Source organism: Salvelinus namaycush, unplaced genomic scaffold, assembly GCF_016432855.1.
Source record: "Salvelinus namaycush isolate Seneca unplaced genomic scaffold, SaNama_1.0 Scaffold5, whole genome shotgun sequence".
Classification (NCBI taxonomy): domain Eukaryota; kingdom Metazoa; phylum Chordata; class Actinopteri; order Salmoniformes; family Salmonidae; genus Salvelinus; species Salvelinus namaycush.
Genome location: NW_024061197.1, coordinates 439762 through 460530, shown reverse-complemented (window position 1 = coordinate 460530; position 20769 = coordinate 439762). Strand labels below are relative to the sequence as shown.

The window sequence follows — 20769 nt, the reverse complement described above, 5'->3', positions numbered from 1 at the left end:
TTCTGAAAACCCATTGGAGGAGAAATCCAGAGGTCCCGCCCCTCTGACCATCTCCTCCAATGGGTTTTGAAAAGGAGATAAGGAGAGATGAGTGAGGACGTAAAGAGGGAACAATTAAGATATTCCACATGACTAAAATCATAAGCGAACTCGTGATGTTTTCTACCGGTGGCACACAGGGCCAAACATAACTGTTGTTCGCATGGATTTCTGGGAATTATAGTTCTCTAACTGACAGCTGAGACCAAAAACAGAGAGGAAGACGCATTTTTGCCAATATTTTACAGCATAAGAGCCAGGCAATGACATCGATGTCATTTTATGAAGAACTGATGGTTTACATGTTGGTGGTTATTTATTGAATAATCTAGGTATGTGTGGCAGTCTTACATCAAGGACCTTGGAAATTGAAATAGTTGAAGTAGCCTACAGAAAAAAAACTATGCTTTTCCCTCTCAAGTGAAATAATATACTGACAAAACCAGGCATAACAAAACCATACAAACAAATACAAACGAACTGAGTGAATCAATGTTTATAGATAAAGGATCATTTGTCTCATGAATGATGACTGTTATATATCCAGTAGAGTGGAGAGCAGTTCCAACTGACATAATCTTGATTTATTAGCATGATAATAACCGACATCAGATGTCAGTTGGTCAACTAGCCACTAGTCTGTTGACTTTATAACAGAACAATCTGAACAATCTGCCTCTCTCTGTCTGTCTGTCCCTGTCTGTCTGTCTGTCTGTCTCTCTGTCTGTCCCTTTGTCTGCCTCTGTATGTCTGTCTCTCTCTCTGTCTAAGTCTGTCTCTCTCTCTCTGTCTGTTGCTGGGTAACAATATACTGTATATATGATATGAAAGAGTCTTTGTTTAGCCATATAACAACATTGCTTTAAGTAATAATTGATGGCTTTCATTCACATGCTCATTTTACAGTGTGTCAGTGGCACTGTTTAAGGTTAGAGAAGTGTTCCTCTTTCAATATAGGTCCACATTAAGTCTGAAGGGCAGTTCTGCCGGTCTTCATTCTCCCTGGTAGTTAATTGAATGATATTAAAACATTTAGACAGCTGAATCCCAAGTCAACCCCTAGGCTGGTTGTTGTTATTTGTTATTATTTCTTTTAATTAACGCCCAATTAAGACCTAGACAACCAGTTGAGGGGAAATCAATTACCTTAATTGATCAATCAAGTACAGAGGAGTAAAAACCAGCCCACTCTGCCCTAAAGGACCACACTGTAGATCTAGGAGTGCCTATAGGGACGAGGGATGAGGGACGAGCGGTTAGGGTCAGTTTGGAATCAGACGTCTCAGCTACAGTGTTCCAGGCACTCGCAGGCTACCTGCTGCACCTCCCCATGAACTCTGTCAACGTCCCCCAACTCGAGCACCACCCCCCGGGGTATCCCCCTCCCCATAGCCACTCCCGTCACCTCCCCAAGACTCAACACCCGGTCCCACACGGTGAACCCCGCCAGACGCCCCACGAACCCCTCGGTGGGATCAAACCCTCCCCCCTGGCTGTCCTGCTCTGCTCCCAGCACCACTAACCCCCCTCCCGGCACCTCGTAACCCTTCCTGAACCGTGACCCTGCGGAGGTCAGGCGCCGGTCGGTGTAGTGCCAGAATCGTCCCTGGATAGAGGACCAGAGGACACAGAGGTGGTGCCAGCGCCCGTCCAGCACAGAGACCACAGGGAGCTCACGGTACGCAGGGTCTCCCACCACGAAGTCCAGGGTTTCTCGGCTGGGGGTGGAGGAGGAGGAGGAGTTGCGTCCGTATAGGACTAGTTTGTTGTCGTTGTCTTCTGTGGCGTAAGAGAGGAGCGTTCCTACGTACCCGACGTCGACACGGAGCCACAGGCACACAGAGAGTTCTGGAAGAGCAGGGAAGCTCCGGGAGAAGGTGACGTAGTTCTCAGAGGAAGCTGACGGGAACAGGAGCATGGAATCCACATTACAGACTGGAGGAGAGAAAAGAGACAGACAAGATAGTCAGTGAGTACTGGAACAAAAAACACTGGAACAAATCAGACCTGGGATAACTCTAGTTTTAACTACTCGTTGTGGCATCAGACCTGGGATAACTCTAGTTGTAACTACTCGTTGTGGCATCAGACCTGGATAACTCTAGTTATAACTACTCGTTGTGGCATCAGACCTGGGATAACTCTAGTTTTAACTACTCATTGTGGCATCAGACCAGGGATAACTCTAGTTTTAACTACTCGTTGTGGCATCAGACCTGGATAACTCTAGTTTTAACTACTCGTTGTGGCATCAGACCAGGGATAAATCTAGTTTTAACTACTCGTTGTGGCATCAGACCTGGGATAACTCTAGTTTTAACTACTCATTGTGGCATCAGACCTGGATAACTCTAGTTTTAACTACTCGTTGTGGCATCAGACCTGGGATAACTCTAGTTTTAACTACTCATTGTGGCATCAGACCTGGGATAACTCTAGTTTTAACTACTCATTGTGGCATCAGACCTGGGATAACTCTAGTTTTAACTACTCATTGTGGCATCAGACCTGGGATAACTCTAGTTTTAACTACTCATTGTGGCATCAGACCTGGGATAACTCTAGTTTTAACTACTCATTGTGGCATCAGACCTGGGATAACTCTAGTTTTAACTACTCATTGTGGCATCAGACCTGGGATAACTCTAGTTTTAACTACTCATTGTGGCATCAGACCTGGGATAACTCCTTTTCAGAGGGAACAATTGGACTAAAACTATTTGAATACAGATCCCAGCAAATGACAAATTTTTCAAACTTTTTAATACAGATCCCAAAAAATGGCTACTTTTTAAAACTATTTGAAAACAGATCCCAAAAATTGACTACTTTGTAAAACTATTTGAATACAGATCCCCACTGGGGTTATTATTTGACCCTGCTGGTCATCTATGAACGTTTGAACATCTTGAAGAACAATCTGGCTTTAATGGCCATGTACTCTTATACTCTCCACCCGGCACAGCCAGAAGAGGACTGGCCACCCCTCAGAGCCTGGTTCCTCTCTAGGTTTCTTCCTAGGTTCCTGACTTTCTAGGGAGTTTTTCTTAGCCACCGTGCTTCTACATCTGCATTGCTTGCTGTTTGGGGTTTTCAGCAGGGTTTCTGTACAGCACTTTGCGACATCTGCTGATGTAAAAAGGGCTTTATAAATACATTTGATATCCTCCTACCTCCTGCTGTTACGACTATCCCTCATATCCTCCTACCTCCTGCTGTTACGACTATCCCCTCATATCTTCCTACCTCCTGCTGTTACGACTATCCCTCATATCCTCTTACCTCCTGCTGTTACGACTATCCCCTCATATCTTCCTACCTCCTGCTGTTACGACTATCCCCTCATATCTTCCTACCTCCTGCTGTTACGACTATCCCTCATATCCTCCTACCTCCTGCTGTTACGACTATCCCCTCATATCTTCCTACCTCCTGCTGTTACGACTATCCCCTCATATCTTCCTACCTCCTGCTGTTACGACTATCCCTCATATCCTCCTACCTCCTGCTGTTACGACTATCCCCTCATATCCTCCTACCTCCTGCTCTTATGACTATCCCCTCATGTCTTCATACCTCCTGCTGTTACGACTATCCCCCATATCCTCTTACCTCCTGCTGTTACGACTATCCCCCATATCTTCCTACCTCCTGCTGTTACGACTATCCCCTCATATCTTCCTACCTCCTGCTGTTACGACTATCCCCTCATATCTTCCTACCTCCTGCTGTTACGACTATCCCCCATATCCTCTTACCTCCTGCTGTTACGACTATCCCCCCATATCCTCCTACCTCCTGCTGTTACGACTATCCCCTCATATCTTCCTACCTCCTGCTGTTACGACTATCCCCTCGTATCTTCCTACCTCCTGCTGTTACGACTATCCCCTCATATCCTCCTACCTCCTGCTGTTACGACTATCCCTCATATCCTCCTACCTCCTGCTGTTACGACTATCCCCTCATATCTTCCTACCTCCTGCTGTTACGACTATCCCTCATATCCTCTTACCTCCTGCTGTTACGACTATCCCCTCATATCTTCCTACCTCCTGCTGTTACGACTATCCCCTCATATCTTCCTACCTCCTGCTGTTACGACTATCCCTCATATCCTCCTACCTCCTGCTGTTACGACTATCCCCTCATATCTTCCTACCTCCTGCTGTTACGACTATCCCCTCATATCTTCCTACCTCCTGCTGTTACGACTATCCCTCATATCCTCCTACCTCCTGCTGTTACGACTATCCCCTCATATCCTCCTACCTCCTGCTCTTATGACTATCCCCTCATGTCTTCATACCTCCTGCTGTTACGACTATCCCCCATATCCTCTTACCTCCTGCTGTTACGACTATCCCCCATATCTTCCTACCTCCTGCTGTTACGACTATCCCCTCATATCTTCCTACCTCCTGCTGTTACGACTATCCCCTCATATCTTCCTACCTCCTGCTGTTACGACTATCCCCCATATCCTCTTACCTCCTGCTGTTACGACTATCCCCCCATATCCTCCTACCTCCTGCTGTTACGACTATCCCCTCATATCTTCCTACCTCCTGCTGTTACGACTATCCCCTCGTATCTTCCTACCTCCTGCTGTTACGACTATCCCCTCATATCTTCCTACCTCCTGCTGTTACGACTATCCCCTCATATCTTCCTACCTCCTGCTGTTACGACTATCCCCTCGTATCCTCCTACCTCCTGCTGTTACGACTATCCCCTCATATCCTCTTACCTCCTGCTGTTACGACTATCCCCTCATATCCTCCTGCTCATATCCCCAGATCTATTTCTCTCTTTCTATCTCATTCCCTCTCCTTCCCTCTCTCTCTCTCCCTCCTCCTCACATCCACAGGTCAGGACAATGTAGTAAAAGCAGACAGTAAATCATGAAGCCTGAAGTCTACTGTAGCCCAGGGTGGTGGTCCCTACAGGACTGGCTGGATAGGGGATCTGGCCTGAGAACAGGACTGTCAGTGTAACAGCTTTATTCTCAGTCATGTTTTATAGGTCAAACACGCCATGATGACAAACGGCTAAAAGCAGAGTGGGACCATCTAATCCCAGTCTTAGACTGTTTCTGCATTCAACAACAGCAAACGAGGAGGCTATAGGAAAAACACACTGGTACCCAGGCTATAGGAAGGCTATAGAAACAGACTGGTACCCAGGCTATAGAAAAACACACTGGTACCCAGGCTATAGGAAGGCTATAGAAACAGACTGGTAGCCAGGCTATAGGAAGGCTATAGAAACAGACTGGTACCCAGGCTATAGGAAAAACACACTGGTACCCAGGCTATGGGAAGGCTATAGAAACAGACTGGTACCTAGACTATAGGAAGGAAACAGACTGGTACCCAGGCTATAGGAAGGTTGAAGAGAACTTAATCTGCCAGCCAATTATCAACTTGTCAACCACAAACTGACTGCTGTTATAACCAGCTGACTGATCAATGTGTAGAGATGAATCTGAATTTCTTGGCCAAGGCAGCGTGTATAACTTTCTAGACTTACAGAATATAGTGTTTCTCTAACTGGGTTTATTTATCTCAGGTTATTCAACGTGAACAATAGAGTTATATGGATTCTTTAGATGTGAACATAACTCTTAACTCTCAGATGGTCCAAACTCACTGAGACTATATCCTGTTTCCTGCATCTATCAACACTTAACTCTGTCTCTGTCTCTGTCTCTGTCTCTGTCTCTGTCTCTGTCTCTGTCTCTGTCTCTCTCTCTCTCTCTCTCTCTCTCTCTCTCTCTCTCTCTGTCTCTCTGTCTCTCTGTCTCTGTCTCTGTCTCTGTCTCTCTCTCTCTCTCTCTCTCTCTCTCTCTCTCTGTCTCTCTCTCTCTCTCTCTCTCTCTCTCTCTCTCTCTCTCTCTCTCTCTCTCTCTCTCTCTCTCTCTCACCCCTTCTCTCTCTACCGTACTCTCTCTCTCTCTCTCTCTCTCTCTCTCTCTCTCTCTCTCTCTCTCCCTCCCTCCCTCCCTCCCTCCCTCCCCCCCCTCCCTCCCTCCCTCCCCTTCTCTCCCCTTCTCTCCACTGTCTGTTTATCTATTTAGAGAGTAGAGGACCTTGAAGTCCCAAGATGTGTACCTAGTTTGGTATTAGGCAAATTTAATGGTTCAACTCCCCTTCCCCTCCAGATTGAATGGAAACACACAACAATGCCTTTAACAGATGAGTGCGTGTTAGTGTGTGTGTGTGTGTCTTTCTGGTCTCTCGTGGCTCAGCAGATGTGGGTGTGTGTGTGTGTGTGTGTGTGTGTGTGTGTGTGTGTGTGTGTGTGTGTGTGTGTGTGTGTGTGTGTGTGTGTGTGTGTGTGTGTGTGTGTGTGTGTGTGTATGTGTGTGTCTTTCTGGTCTCTCGTGGCTCAGCAGATGTTGTTTATGGATGTAAAACACATACAGTGCATTATGAAAGTATTCAGACCCACTTTACTTTGTCCACATTTTGTTACGTTACGGCCTTATTCTAAAATCGATTCAATTCATTATTTTCCTCATCAATATACACACAATACCCCATAATGACAAAGCGAAAACAGGTTTTTAGAAATGTTTGCAAATCTATAAAAAATCTATAAAAAAAACTGAAATACCTTATTTAAATAAGTGTCACGGATCCCTCCGGATCTGTCAATAAGCACACCTGCTCCCTATTCCCAGTGATTAGTAAATGTATAGTGTGCCCTTTGTTCACCATGGTCTTGTCCATTATTGTTACAATGTCCGTTGGTCGTGTGAGTACCTAAAGCTAACTCTCTCTCCTCTGCTCTCATCCTTCTAGACCTATCGGCTGCCTTTGATACTGTGAACCATCAGATCCTCCTCTCCACCCTCTCCGAGTTGGGCATCTCCGGCGCGGCCCACGCTTGGATTGCGTCCTACCTGACAGGTCGCTCCTACCAGGTGGCGTGGCGAGAATCTGTCTCCGCACCACGTGCTCTCACCACTGGTGTCCCCCAGGGCTCTGTTCTAGGCCCTCTCCTATTCTCGCTATACACCAAGTCACTTGGCTCTGTCATATCCTCACATGGTCTCTCCTATCATTGCTATGCAGACGACACACAATTAATCTTCTCCTTTCCCCCTTCTGATAACCAGGTGGCGAATCGCATCTCTGCATGTCTGGCAGACATATCAGTGTGGATGACGGATCACCACCTCAAGCTGAACCTCGGCAAGATGGAGCTGCTCTTCCTCCCGGGGAAGGACTGCCCGTTCCATGATCTCGCCATCACGGTTGACAACTCCATTGTGTCCTCCTCCCAGAGTGCTAAGAACCTTGGCGTCATCCTGGACAACACCCTGTCGTTCTCAACTAACATCAAGGCGGTGACCCGTTCCTGTAGGTTCATGCTCTACAACATTCGCAGAGTACGACCCTGCCTCACACAGGAAGCGGCGCAGGTCCTAATCCAGGCACTTGTCATCTCCCGTCTGGATTACTGCAACTCGCTGTTGGCTGGGCTCCCTGCCTGTGCCATTAAACCCCTACAACTCATCCAGAACGCCGCAGCCCGTCTGGTGTTCAACCTTCCCAAGTTCTCTCACGTCACCCCGCTCCTCCGCTCTCTCCACTGGCTTCCAGTTGAAGCTCGCATCCGCTACAAGACCATGGTGCTTGCCTACGGAGCTGTGAGGGGAACGGCACCTCCGTACCTTCAGGCTCTGATCAGGCCCTACACCCAAACAAGGGCACTGCGTTCATCCACCTCTGGCCTGCTCGCCTCCCTACCTCTGAGGAAGTACAGTTCCCGCTCAGCCCAGTCAAAACTGTTCGCTGCTCTGGCACCCCAATGGTGGAACAAACTCCCTCACGACGCCAGGTCAGCGGAGTCAATCACCACCTTCCGGAGACACCTGAAACCCCACCTCTTTAAGGAATACCTAGGATAGGATAAAGTAATCCTTCTAACCCCCCCCCCCCTTAAAAGAGTTAGATGCACTATTGTAAAGTGGTTGTTCCACTGGATATCATAAGGTGAATGCACCAATTTGTAAGTCGCTCTGGATAAGAGCGTCTGCTAAATGACTTAAATGTAATGTAAATGTGTGTGTTGTTTAGGCTTTCGTGCCACTTGTGTTGTGCACAGATGATTACGGGTCTTGTCCCGTGTTGTATCATTGTGTGTGTGTATGTTACGGGTCTCGTCCTGTGTTGTATCATTGTGTGTGTGTATGTTACGGGTCTTGTCCTGTGTTGTATCATTGTGTGTGTGTATGTTACGGGTCTCGTCCCGTGTTGTATCATTGTGTGTGTGTATGTTACGGGTCTTGTCCTGTGTTGTATCATTGTGTGTGTGTATGTTACGGGTCTCGTCCCGTGTTGTATCATTGTGTGTGTGTATGTTACGGGTCTCGTCCCGCGTTGTATCATTGTGTGTGTATGTTACGGGTCTCGTCCCGTGTTGTATCATTGTGTGTGTATGTTACGGGTCTCGTCCCGTGTTGTATCATTGTGTGTGTGTATGTTACGGGTCTCGTCCCGTGTTGTATCATTGTGTGTGTGTGTATGTTACGGGTCTTGTCCTGTGTTGTATCATTGTGTGTGTGTATGTTACGGGTCTTGTCCTGTGTTGTATCATTGTGTGTGTGTATGTTACGGGTCTCGTCCTGTGTTGTATCATTGTGTGTGTGTGTATGTTACGGGTCTCGTCCTGTGTTGTATCATTGTGTGTGTGTATGTTACGGGTCTCGTCCTGTGTTGTATCATTGTGTGTGTATGTTACGGGTCTCGTCCTGTGTTGTATCATTGTGTGTGTGTATGTTACGGGTCTCGTCCCGTGTTGTATCATTGTGTGTGTGTGTATGTTACGGGTCTCGTCCTGTGTTGTATCATTGTGTGTGTATGTTACGGGTCTCGTCCTGTGTTGTATCATTGTGTGTGTGTGTATGTTACGGGTCTCGTCCCGTGTTGTATCATTGTGTGTGTGTGTATGTTACGGGTCTCGTCCTGTGTTGTATCATTGTGTGTGTATGTTACGGGTCTCGTCCTGTGTTGTATCATTGTGTGTGTGTGTATGTTACGGGTCTCGTCCCGTGTTGTATCATTGTGTGTGTGTGTATGTTACGGGTCTCGTCCCGTGTTGTATCATTGTGTGTGTGTGTATGTTACGGGTCTCGTCCCGTGTTGTATCATTGTGTGTGTGTATGTTACGGGTCTCGTCCTGTGTTGTATCATTGTGTGTGTGTGTATGTTACGGGTCTCGTCCCGTGTTGTATCATTGTGTGTGTGTGTATGTTACGGGTCTCGTCCTGTGTTGTATCATTGTGTGTGTGTGTATGTTACGGGTCTCGTCCCGTGTTGTATCATTGTGTGTGTATGTTACGGGTCTCGTCCTGTGTTGTATCATTGTGTGTGTATGTTACGGGTCTCGTCCTGTGTTGTATCATTGTGTGTGTATGTTACGGGTCTCGTCCTGTGTTGTATCATTGTGTGTGTATGTTACGGGTCTCGTCCTGTGTTGTATCATTGTGTGTGTATGTTACGGGTCTTGTCCTGTGTTGTATCATTGTGTGTGTGTGTATGTTACGGGTCTCGTCCCGTGTTGTATCATTGTGTGTGTATGTTACGGGTCTTGTCCTGTGTATTTATTGGAGGTACTCCTCTCTCTTTTGTTTGGGTTTCAACACAGTGTTTGGTATATGTGTTTGTTTGGTCTTCGTCCCCATGCCTTTACATGGCACGCTGTAATTTGGGTATCATAAAAAACCTATTACACGTTCCTGCGCCTGTCTCCCATTCCATCATACCAGCGTGACAATAAGAATTCAGACCCTTTGCTATGAGACTCGAAATTGAGGTCAGGTCATCCTGTTTACATTGATCATCCTTGAGATGTTTCTACAACTTGATTGGAGTCCACCTGTGGTACATTCTATTGAATGGACATGATTTGGAAAGGCACACACCTGTCTATATAAGGTCCTACAGTTGACAGTACATGTCAGAGCAAAAACCCAAGCCATGAGGTTGAAGGAATTGTCCATAGAGCTCCGAGACAGGATTGTGTTGAGGCACAGATCTGGGGGGGAAGGGTACCAAAACATTTCTGCAGCATTGAAGGTCCCCAAGAACACAGTGGCCTCCATCATTCTTAAATGGAAGAAGTTTGGAACCACCAAGACTCTTCCTAGAGCTAGCCACCCAGCCAAACTGAGCAATCGTGGGAGAGGGGCCTTGGTCAGGGAGGTGACCAAGAACCCGATGGTCACTCTGACAGAGCTCCAGAGTTCCTCTGTGGAGATGGGAGAACCTTCCAGAAGGACAGCCATCTCTGCAGCACTCCACCAATCAGGCCATTATGGTAGAGTGGCCAGACAGAAGCCACTCCTCAGTAAAAGGCACATGACAGCCCGCTGGGAGTTTGTCAAAAAGCACCTAAAGACTCTCAGACCATGAGAAACAAGATTCTCTGGTCTGATGAAACCAAGATTGAACTCTTTGGCCTGAATGCCAAGCGTCACGTCTGGAGGAAACCTGGCATCATCCCTATGCTGTGGGGATGATTTTCAGCGGCAGGGACTGGGAGACTAGTCAAGATCGAGGGAAAGGTGAACGGAGCAAAGTACACAGAGATCCATGATGAAAACCTGCTCCAGGGCACTCAGGACCGCAGACTGGGGCGAAGGTTCACCTTCCAACAGGACAATGACCCTAAGCACAGAGCCAATACAATGCAGGAGTGGCTTCGGGACAAGTCTCTCTGAATGTCCTTGAGTGGCCCAGCCAGAGCCCGGACTTGAACCCGATCGAACATCTCTGGAGAGACGTGAAAATAGCTGTGTAGCGACGCTCCCCATCCAACCTGACAGAGCTTGAGAGGATCTGCAGAGAAGAATGGGAGAAACTCCCCAAATACAGGTGTGCCAAACTTGTAGCGTCATACGCAAGAAGACTCGAGGCTGTAATCGCTGTCAAAGGTGCTTCAACAAGTACTGAGTTAAGGGTCTGAATACTTATTTAAATGTGTAAATTTCTGTTTTTTGTTTGCAAAAATGTCTAACTATTCTTTGGGATGCTATGTAATGTCACACCACATTACACCTCTCTATGGGATACTATGTAATGTCACACCACATTACACCTCATTATGGGATACTATGTAATGTCACACCACATTACACCTCATTAGGGGATACTATGTAATGTCACACCACATTACACCTCTCTATGGGATACTATGTGATGTCACACCACATTACACCTCTCTATGGGATACTATGTGATGTCACACCACATTACACCTCATTACGGGATACTATGTGATGTCACACCACATTACACCTCATTACGGGATACTATGTGATGTCACACCACATTACACCTCTCTATGGGATACTATGTAATGTCACACCACATTACACCTCTCTATGGGATACTATGTGATGTCACACCACATTACACCTCTCTATGGAATACTATGTGATGTCACAGCACATTACACCTCTCTATTTTACAGTTCTTTAATTGGCATGACATCACTGGATGCTGTGTTGTGTTGCTGACAGAGGGTTTCCAGAAATCACAGTTTGAAGATTCCTGGAACCACAATGGAACCAGCAGGACACCTGGAATCTTTCAACCAGAAATGATGGAAAACCTGGGAATTCTGGTAAAGTTCCTGGAGTTTTGCTCTCCTGTTATTGCCACCTGACAGAGGTTGATCTGAAGTTACTTACTGGTGGCTTCTCTCCTGGGGATGTGCTGCAGAGGGATCTTATGTCTCACTGGAAGCTGGAGAAGGTTCTGGATTTGTGATTCCTCTCCTTTCATCTCCTCCTCTTCCTCCTCTCCCTCCCTCCTCTCGGTCCGCTCTTCCTCTCCCCTCCTCCTCTCTGTCCGCTCTTCCTCTCCCCTCCTCCTCTCTGTCCGCTCTTCCTCTCCCCTCCTCCTCTCTGTCCGCTCTTCCTCTCCCCTCCTCCTCTCTGTCCGCTCTTCCTCTCCCCTCCTCCTCTCTGTCCGCTCTTCCTCTCCCCTCCTCCTCTCTGTCCGCTTCACTTCACTCCTCCTCCACATCTCGTCCTCCCTCCTCCTCTCCATCTCTCCCTCCTCTCTCGTCTCCTCCACAGACTGTGGTTTTGGCCCCTGTTGAGGATGACCAGGCCGGGGGCTTTCCTGTCCTCTCTCCCCCAGTCTCTTCCTCTCTTCCTGGGACTGAGAAGGAGGCTGTGTGGGGTGGGTAGGTGGAGGCTGTAGTCTTGTCCTCATCCTCCTGTCTTTGGTGTGTTTTGGCTGGGAATGGGGTTGGGGTTTGGGTTGGGGATGGGGATGGGGTTTGGGCTGGGGTTGGAGATGGAGATGGGGCTGAGAGTAGGGCTGAGGCTGGGGCTGGTAATATGTCTGGGTGTGTCCGGGCTGGGTCTGGGGCTGGTAATATGTCTGGGTGTGTCCGGGCTGGGTCTGGGTGTCCTGTCTTGGGCTCTGTCCTCTGGAGGCCTGGGTCCTCCGTGGGGGTGCTGTGTCCTGGGGGGTGAGGTTGGAGGTGAGGGGGTCTCCTGTCCTCTCTGATCCCCTGGAAGAGACTACATTCCCCTGTAAAAGTTCCCCCAGCCTCCCTTCCAGCCGGCTCATCCGGAGATCCTGCTCCCTCAGGGACTCCTGGAGACCTCTCAGCCCGACCAGAAGCTCCTCTCGCTGGGCCTCCAGGGAGTCGAGACGCTCCTCCTGGCTGTGGAGCTCCAGGGTGAGGCTGGAATGAGACTCTCCCTGCTCCTGACTTAGTCTCTGGGTCTGCCTGCTGCCCTGTGGAGAGGAGAGGAGAGGAGAGGAGAGGAGAGGAGAGGAGAGGAGAGGAGAGGAGAGGAGAGGAGAGGAGAGGAGAGGAGAGGAGAGGAGAGGAGAGGAGAGGAGAGGAGAGGAGAGGAGAGGAGAGGAGAGTTATAGCAGAACAGATTCTAGCCACCACATTTGGCTAATTGGCATTATATTATTCACTATAGGGAAGAGTGAGACATTTTTATCTGGGCAGGGTCATCCAAACTCGATCCTGGGAACCTCATTGGGTGCACGTTTTGGTTTTTGCCCTAGCACTACACCAATAACCAAATAACCAACTTTGAATCAGCTGTGAAGTGCGAGAGCAAAAACTAAAATGTGCAGCCAGGAAGGCCCCAGGACTGTAGCCAGGACTGTATCCAGGGCTGTAGCCAGGACTGTAGCCAGGGCTGTAGCCAGGACTGTAGCCAGGACTGTAGCCAGGGCTGTAGCCAGGACTGTAGCCAGGGCTGTAGCCAGGACTGTAGCCAGGACTGTAGCCAGGGCTGTAGCCAGGGCTGTAGCCAGGGAGGCCCCAGGACTGTAGCCATGCCTCAGTGTTTCCCAAACTGTCCCTGTCTCTTGTTGCTTAGAGTACCTGTCCCTGTCTGTTGTTGCTTAGAGTACCTGTCCATGTCTGTTGTTGCTTAGAGTACCTGTCCATGTCTGTTGTTGCTTAGAGTACCTGTCCCTGTCTGTTGTTGCTTAGAGTACCTGTCCATGTCTGTTGTTGCTTAGAGTACCTGTCCATGTCTGTTGTTGCTTAGAGTACCTGTCCATGTCTGTTGTTGCTTAGAGTACCTGTCCCTGTCTGTTGTTGCTTAGAGTACCTGTCCATGTCTGTTGTTGCTTAGAGTACCTGTCCATGTCTGTTGTTGCTTAGAGTACCTGTCCCTGTCTGTTGTTGCTTAGAGTACCTGTCCCTGTCTGTTGTTGCTTAGAGTACCTGTCCCTGTCTGTTGTTGCTTAGAGTACCTGTCCCTGTCTGTTGTTGCTTAGAGTACCTGTCCCTGTCTGTTGTTGCTTAGAGTACCTGTCCCTGTCTGTTGTTGCTTAGAGTACCTGTCCATGTCTGTTGTTGCTTAGAGTACCTGTCCCTGTCTGTTGTTGCTTAGAGTACCTGTCCCTGTCTGTTGTTGCTGAGAGTACCTGTCCCTGTCTGTTGTTGCTTAGAGTACCTGTCCCTGTCTGTTGTTGCTTAGAGTACCTGTCCCTGTCTGTTGTTGCTTAGAGTACCTGTCCCTGTCTGTTGTTGCTTAGAGTACCTGTCCCTGTCTGTTGTTGCTTAGAGTACCTGTCCCTGTCTGTTGTTGCTTAGAGTACCTGTCCCTGTCTGTTGTTGCTTAGAGTACCTGTCCTTGTCTGTTGTTGCTTAGAGTACCTGTCCATGTCTGTTGTTGCTTAGAGTACCTGCCCCTGTCTGTTGTTTGGAGTACCTGTCCTTGTCTGTGTCTCTCTCTCAGTCCTCTCTCCAGCGAGGCCAATCTTCCCTCCATCCTCTTGTTCTTCTTCTGTAGTTTACTGCTCCGGTCTTTCAGGCCGTCCAGCTCCTGTTTTTTTGGTAAGATATTTTATATGTTTCCCCCCACAAAAACAAAACAGGACGGAAACAAGATAAAACAATGACAGGGCCCAAATTATTAACGAAATATAACCATAACAATCATTTTTACGTAATAATATAACATAAATATACATACGTATTTATACATTTTAATATAAAATATAACATAATACATAACATACATGTAAATATAACATAATATTACAATAATAATAATATAACTAAAATGATATAAACAGTAACCTGTGTGGTGGTGTCTCTGAGTTGTGTGAGTTCCTGGGTGAGGTTTCTGTGTTGGTCAGACAGGGTCTGAACTCTGACCTCTAGGGAGGTCGACCCATTAGACATATGGGACAGAAGGTCTAACCGGCTCAGGGTCTGTTCCTGGAATCGACGGAACTGAGAAACAAACACACAACATAATCTCAAGACCTTACACACACACTATATATACAGCAGTACGTGGAAACCAATTCAAATGAGTGGATTCGGCTACTTCAGCTTCACCCGTTGCTGACATTGAGCACACCGCCATGCAATCTCCATAGACAAACATTGGCAGTAGAATGGCCTTACTGAAAAGCTGTGACTTCCAACGTGGCACCGTCATAGGATGCCACCTTCCCAGCAAGTCAGTTCGTCAAATTTCTGCCCTGCTAGAGCTTCCGCGGTCAACTGTAAGTGCTGTTATTGTGAAGTGGAAACGTCTAGGAGCAACAACGGCTCAGCCGCGATGTGGTAGACCACACAAGCTCACAGAACAGGACCGCTGAGTGGTGAAGAGCGTAAAAATCATTTGTCATTGGTTTTAACACTCACTACCGAGTTCCAAACTACCTCTGGAAGCAACATCGGCACAAGAACTGTTCGTCGGGATCTTCATGAAATGGGTTTCCGTGGTCAAGCAGCCGCATACTTATCTAAGATCACCATGTGCACAGTGCCAAGCGTCGTCTGGAGTGGTGTAAAGCTCACCGCCATTGAACTCTGGAGCAGTGGAAACGCGTTCTCTGGAGTGATGAATCACGCTTCACCATCTGGCAGTCCGACGGACGAATCTGGGTTTGGCGAATGCCAGGAGAACTCTACCTGCCCCAATGCATAGTCTCAACTGTAAAGTTTGGTGGAGGAGGAATAATGGTCTGGGGCTGTTTTTCATGGATCCGGCTCGAACCCTTAGTTCTAGTGAAGAGAAATCTTAATGCTACAGCATAAAATTATATTCTAGACGATTCTGTGCTTCCAACTTTGTGGCAACAGTTTGGGGTAGGCCCTTTCCTGTTTCAGCATGACAAAGTCCCCGTGCACAAAGCAAGGTCCATACATAAATGGTTTGTCGAGATCGGTGCGGAAGAACATGACTGGCCTGCACAGAGCCCTGACCTCAACCCCATCAAACACCTTTGGGATGAATTGGAATACAGACTGCAAGCCAGGCCTAATCACCCAACATCAGTGCACGACCTCCCTAATTCTCTTGTTGCTGAAAGGAAGCAAGTCCCCGCAGAAATGTTCCAACATCTAGTGGAAAGCCTTCCCAGAAGAGTGGAGGCTGTTATAGCAGCAAAGGGGGAACAACTCCATATTTATGCCCATGATTTTGGAATGAGATGTTGGACGATCAGGTGTCCACATACTTTGGTCATGTAGTGTATCCTACTTATGGATAATAAAGTTGTAATTTTTGAATTTTCTTGTAATAAAACAATAACACATCAAGGGCGACACACACATGAACAGACTTATACACAAACACACTCACACAGACACACACAGATACACATGCAAAACATACACACTGACCTGATCGTCAAGTCGTCTGAGTCTCTGGTAGATGGGCTTCCTGAGCTCAGCAGCACCCTGTCCCCTACAGGCCTGAAGCTGGAGGACAACCAGGAGAACCAGGGCCAGGACCCTCCGTCCGGCTCTGAGGCTGGTCATAGTGCAGCGTGGCTGGGTTAGGGCAGCGCCGGGGTCTGGGTGTCTAGAGGTGCGGAGGTTGTTAGCTCTGAGAGCTACCGAGGCTAACTAATAGAGGTAAAGGAGAGAGAAGAGGGATGGGGCAGTGCAGGAATGGGAAGCCCCCTCACACACACACGAACGCACCACACTGATACACACACACATCTGTTTTTTTCCCACAATGCATCCACTGGCAGGGAAACAGAGTCAGAACATAATGACTTTACCAGAGACCTCTCTCTCACACACACACACACACAAACACACACACACACATACACACAAACACACACACACATGAATACAAACACTATTAACAAATACGTAAGTGAAATAAACTCAAAACAACAAAAGTATTAAGTACTAAAAATATTGTATTTTACAAATCTAGGTCAGATTGTCTCTTTTTGCAGTGTAGTCAGCTGGCTGTAGTTGTATAGATATATATTAGTCAGCTGGCTGTAGTTGTATAGATATATATTAGTCAGGTGGCTGTAGTTGTATATATATATATTAGTCAGGGGGCTGTAGTTGTATAGATATATATTAGTCAGATGGCTGTAGTTGTATAGATATATATTAGTCAGGTGGCTGTAGTTGTATAGATATATATTAGTCAGGTGGCTGTAGTTGTATAGATATATATTAGTCAGGTGGCTGTAGTTGTATAGATATATATTAGTCAGGTGGCTGTAGTTGTATAGATATATATTAGTCAGGTGGCTGTAGTTGTATAGATATATATTAGTCAGGTGGCTGTAGTTGTATAGATATATATTAGTCAGATGGCTGTAGTTGTATAGATATATATTAGTCAGGTGGCTGTAGTTGTATAGATATATATTAGTCAGGTGGCTGTAGTTGTATATATATATATTAGTCAGGGGGCTGTAGTTGTATAGATATATATTAGTCAGGTGGCTGTAGTTGTATAGATATATATTAGTCAGGTGGCTGTAGTTGTATAGATATATATTAGTCAGGTGGCTGTAGTTGTATAGATATATATTAGTCAGGTGGCTGTAGTTGTATGGATATATATTAGTCAGGTGGCTGTAGTTGTGTAGATATATATTAGTCAGGGGGCTGTAGTTGTATAGATATATATTAGTCAGATGGCTGTAGTTGTATAGATATATATTAGTCAGGTGGCTGTAGTTGTATAGATATATATTAGTCAGATGGCTGTAGTTGTATAGATATATATTAGTCAGGTGGCTGTAGTTGTATAGATATATATTAGTCAGGTGGCTGTAGTTGTATAGATATATATTAGTCAGGTGGCTGTAGTTGTATAGATATATATTAGTCAGGTGGCTGTAGTTGTATAGATATATATTAGTCAGGTGACTGTAGTTGTATAGATATATATTAGTCAGGTGCCTGTAGTTGTATAGATATATATTAGTCAGATGGCTGTAGTTGTATAGATATATATTAGTCAGGGGGCTGTAGTTGTATAGATATATATTAGTCAGGTGGCTGTAGTTGTATAGATATATATTAGTCAGATGGCTGTAGTTGTATAGATATATATTAGTCAGGTGGCTGTAGTTGTATAGATATATATTAGTCAGGGGGCTGTAGTTGTATGGATATACACTGCTCAAAAAAATAAAGGGAACACTTAAACAACACAATGTAACTCCAAGTCAATCACACTTCTGTGAAATCAAACTGTCCACTTTGGAAGCAACACTGATTGACAATAAATTTCACATGCTGTTGTGCAAATGGAATAGACAAAAGGTGGAAATTATAGGCAATTAGCAAGACACCCCCAATAAAGGAATGGTTCTGCAGGTGGTGACCACAGACCACTTCTCAGTTCCTATGCTTCCTGGCTGATGTTTTGGTCACTTTTGAATGCTGGCGGTGCTTTCACTCTAGTAGTAGCATGAGACGGAGTCTACAACCCACACAAGTGGCTCAGGTAGTGCAGTTCATCCAGGATGGCACATCAATGCGAGCTGTGGCAAAAAGGTTTGCTGTGTCTGTCAGCGTAGTGTCCAGAGCATGGAGGCGCTACCAGGAGACAGGCCAGTACATCAGGAGACGTGGAGGAGGCCGTAGGAGGGCAACAACCCAGCAGCAGGACCGCTACCTCCGCCTTTGTGCAAGGACGAGCACTGCCAGAGCCCTGCAAAATGACCTCCAGCAGGCCACAAATGTGCATGTGTCTGCTCAAACGGTCAGAAACAGACTCCATGAGGGTGGTATGAGGGCCCGACGTCCACAGGTGGGGGTTGTGCTTACAGCCCAACACCGTGCAGGACGTTTGGCATTTGCCAGAGAACACCAAGATTGGCAAATTCGCCACTGGCGCCCTGTGCTCTTCACAGATGAAAGCAGGTTCACACTGAGCACATGAGCACATGTGACAGACGTGACAGAGTCTGGAGACGCCGTGGAGAATGTTCTGCTGCCTGCAACATCCTCCAGCATGACCGGTTTGGCGGTGGGTCAGTCATGGTGTGGGGTGGCATTTCTTTCGTTCAAATATTTTTTATTGAACACACACAGGAATGGTGTATAGGTATGAAAGGCAGGTATACAATTTTTAACTAAACATAAAAGAGCAGACAGAAATAAAAAGATCCAGAGTTCTGGGTACAAAACAATTATTACAAAACAAGACATACAAAACAAGGACAGGTAGAAAGAAAGGGGGTGGGTGTCACCCCCCCCTTATTCCCCCCCTTTATCCCTCCCCCCCTTTATCCCTTCCCCTTATTCCCCTCCCCACTGCTCGGGTGGCGGTGCCAGCACGTGCTGCCCAGAGGTGGATTAAAATATTACAATGGAGAGTGCGTTAAAAAGTACAAATTCACAGCGCCGAATGGTCCAAGTAAGAGAGGAAAGGCTGCCAGATCTGATCAAATGTTGATAATTTATTGTTCAGAATATATCTAATCCTTTCTAAGTGTACAGTGTTTGCCAATTCGCTGAGCCATAATTTGGTAGTGGGCGCTTCCCTCTTTTTCCAGAACAACAAGATTAGTTTTTTTGCCGAAATGAGACTGTAAGAGATGAGTTGTTTTTGGGGGTTGGTTAATCCGATTAGGGAATCAGACACTCCCAGGATTATCAGAAGCGGGTCTGGGTCAATTGAAGTCTCCAGAACTTCAGAGAGGATCCTAAAAATTCCACACCAGTAACCATACAAGCTAGAGCATAGGGCAAAGCAGTGGAGAAGTGTACCCTGTGCAGCCTGACATTTATCACACATAGGGGATGTATCAGGAAATATCCTATGCAGTTTGGTTTTGGAATAGTGTAATCTGTGTAATACCTTGAATTGTATGAGCCGATGTCTGGAGTTAATGGAGCAGGTGTGGATATACTCCAAGCTATCTTCCCAGTCTGCCATCGAAATGTCAGTCCCTAGTTCTTCCTCCCATTTTGCCTTAATGGCATCTGTAGAGGGTGTGCTAACCGATTGAAAAGAATCATATAAACGAGATATCAGTTTGTCTGAGGTGGGGGATGTTTTTATGCATCCGTCAAACATGGAAGGCTTAGCGTTCCCAAATGTTGGGAGGTGTTTCCTAACATAGTCTCTGATTTGTAGGTATCTGAAAAAGTTACTTCTGGGAAGATTATAAGTTTCCCTCAGCAACTCAAAGGAAGCAAAGGTCCCTTCTATATATAAATCCCCTATGGTACTTATCCCCAACTCTCCCCATTGCTCAAAGGTGTTATCAAGGTTGGAGGGGGCAAAGGAGGGGTTCCTGGCAACAGGGAGCATGAATGACATTGGTCTAAGCTCAAAGTGGGTTTTAATTTGCTTCCAGATTCGGACTGTGCAATGTATAATAGGATTGTTACGATAAAGTGACCTCTCCAGATTGACAGGCGACAAAATCACAGCACCAATAGAGAAGGGGTGACACTCCTCCCGCTCCATACTAAGCCAGCTGGGTGACGGACGTGCGTCATCCAGCAAAAACGTAACCGCACGGAGGTTAGCGGCCCAATAATAAAATATAAAATTTGGGAGAGACAATCCTCCTTCCATCTTGGATTTGCAGAGGTGTTTTTTACCTATCCTGTGTGTTTTATAATCCCAGATGAAAGGATTGATAATTGAGTCCAGTTGTTTATGAAAGGATTTAGGTATGAATACTGGGATGTTCTGGTATAGGTAGAGCAGTTGTGGGAGGAAGACCATTTTAATGGCATTAATTCTTCCGAGCAGAGAAATTGGGAGAGTTCTCCAAAATTGTATGTTTGTCTTTAGTTTTTGCATCAGCGAGGGGAAATTCTCTTTAAATAGTAAGGAGTATTGTTTGGTAACTACAATTCCTAGATAGGTAAATTTTTCTGAAGATAACTTAACTGGAAGATGTTCTAGCCAGGAGGTGTTTTGTAACCGTATGGGCATTAATTCACTCTTGTTCCAATTTATTCTGTATCCCGAGAAGG

The 20769-nt window shown here is 46.5% G+C and overlaps 1 protein-coding gene across 1 annotated transcript; it reads right to left on the bottom strand.

Moving 5' to 3' along the window:
• Window positions 1-1321: 1321 nt before the first annotated feature.
• Window positions 1322-16323, bottom strand: LOC120041650 (pentraxin-4-like). Its single transcript, XM_038986517.1, has 5 exons — window positions 16186-16323; window positions 14626-14781; window positions 14255-14368; window positions 12164-12806; window positions 1322-1974 (listed from the first exon to the last, which is right to left on the bottom strand). The coding sequence occupies exons 1-5, from the start codon at window positions 16321-16323 to the stop codon at window positions 1322-1324; spliced, it is 1704 nt and encodes a 567-aa protein (XP_038842445.1).
• Window positions 16324-20769: the final 4446 nt, after the last annotated feature.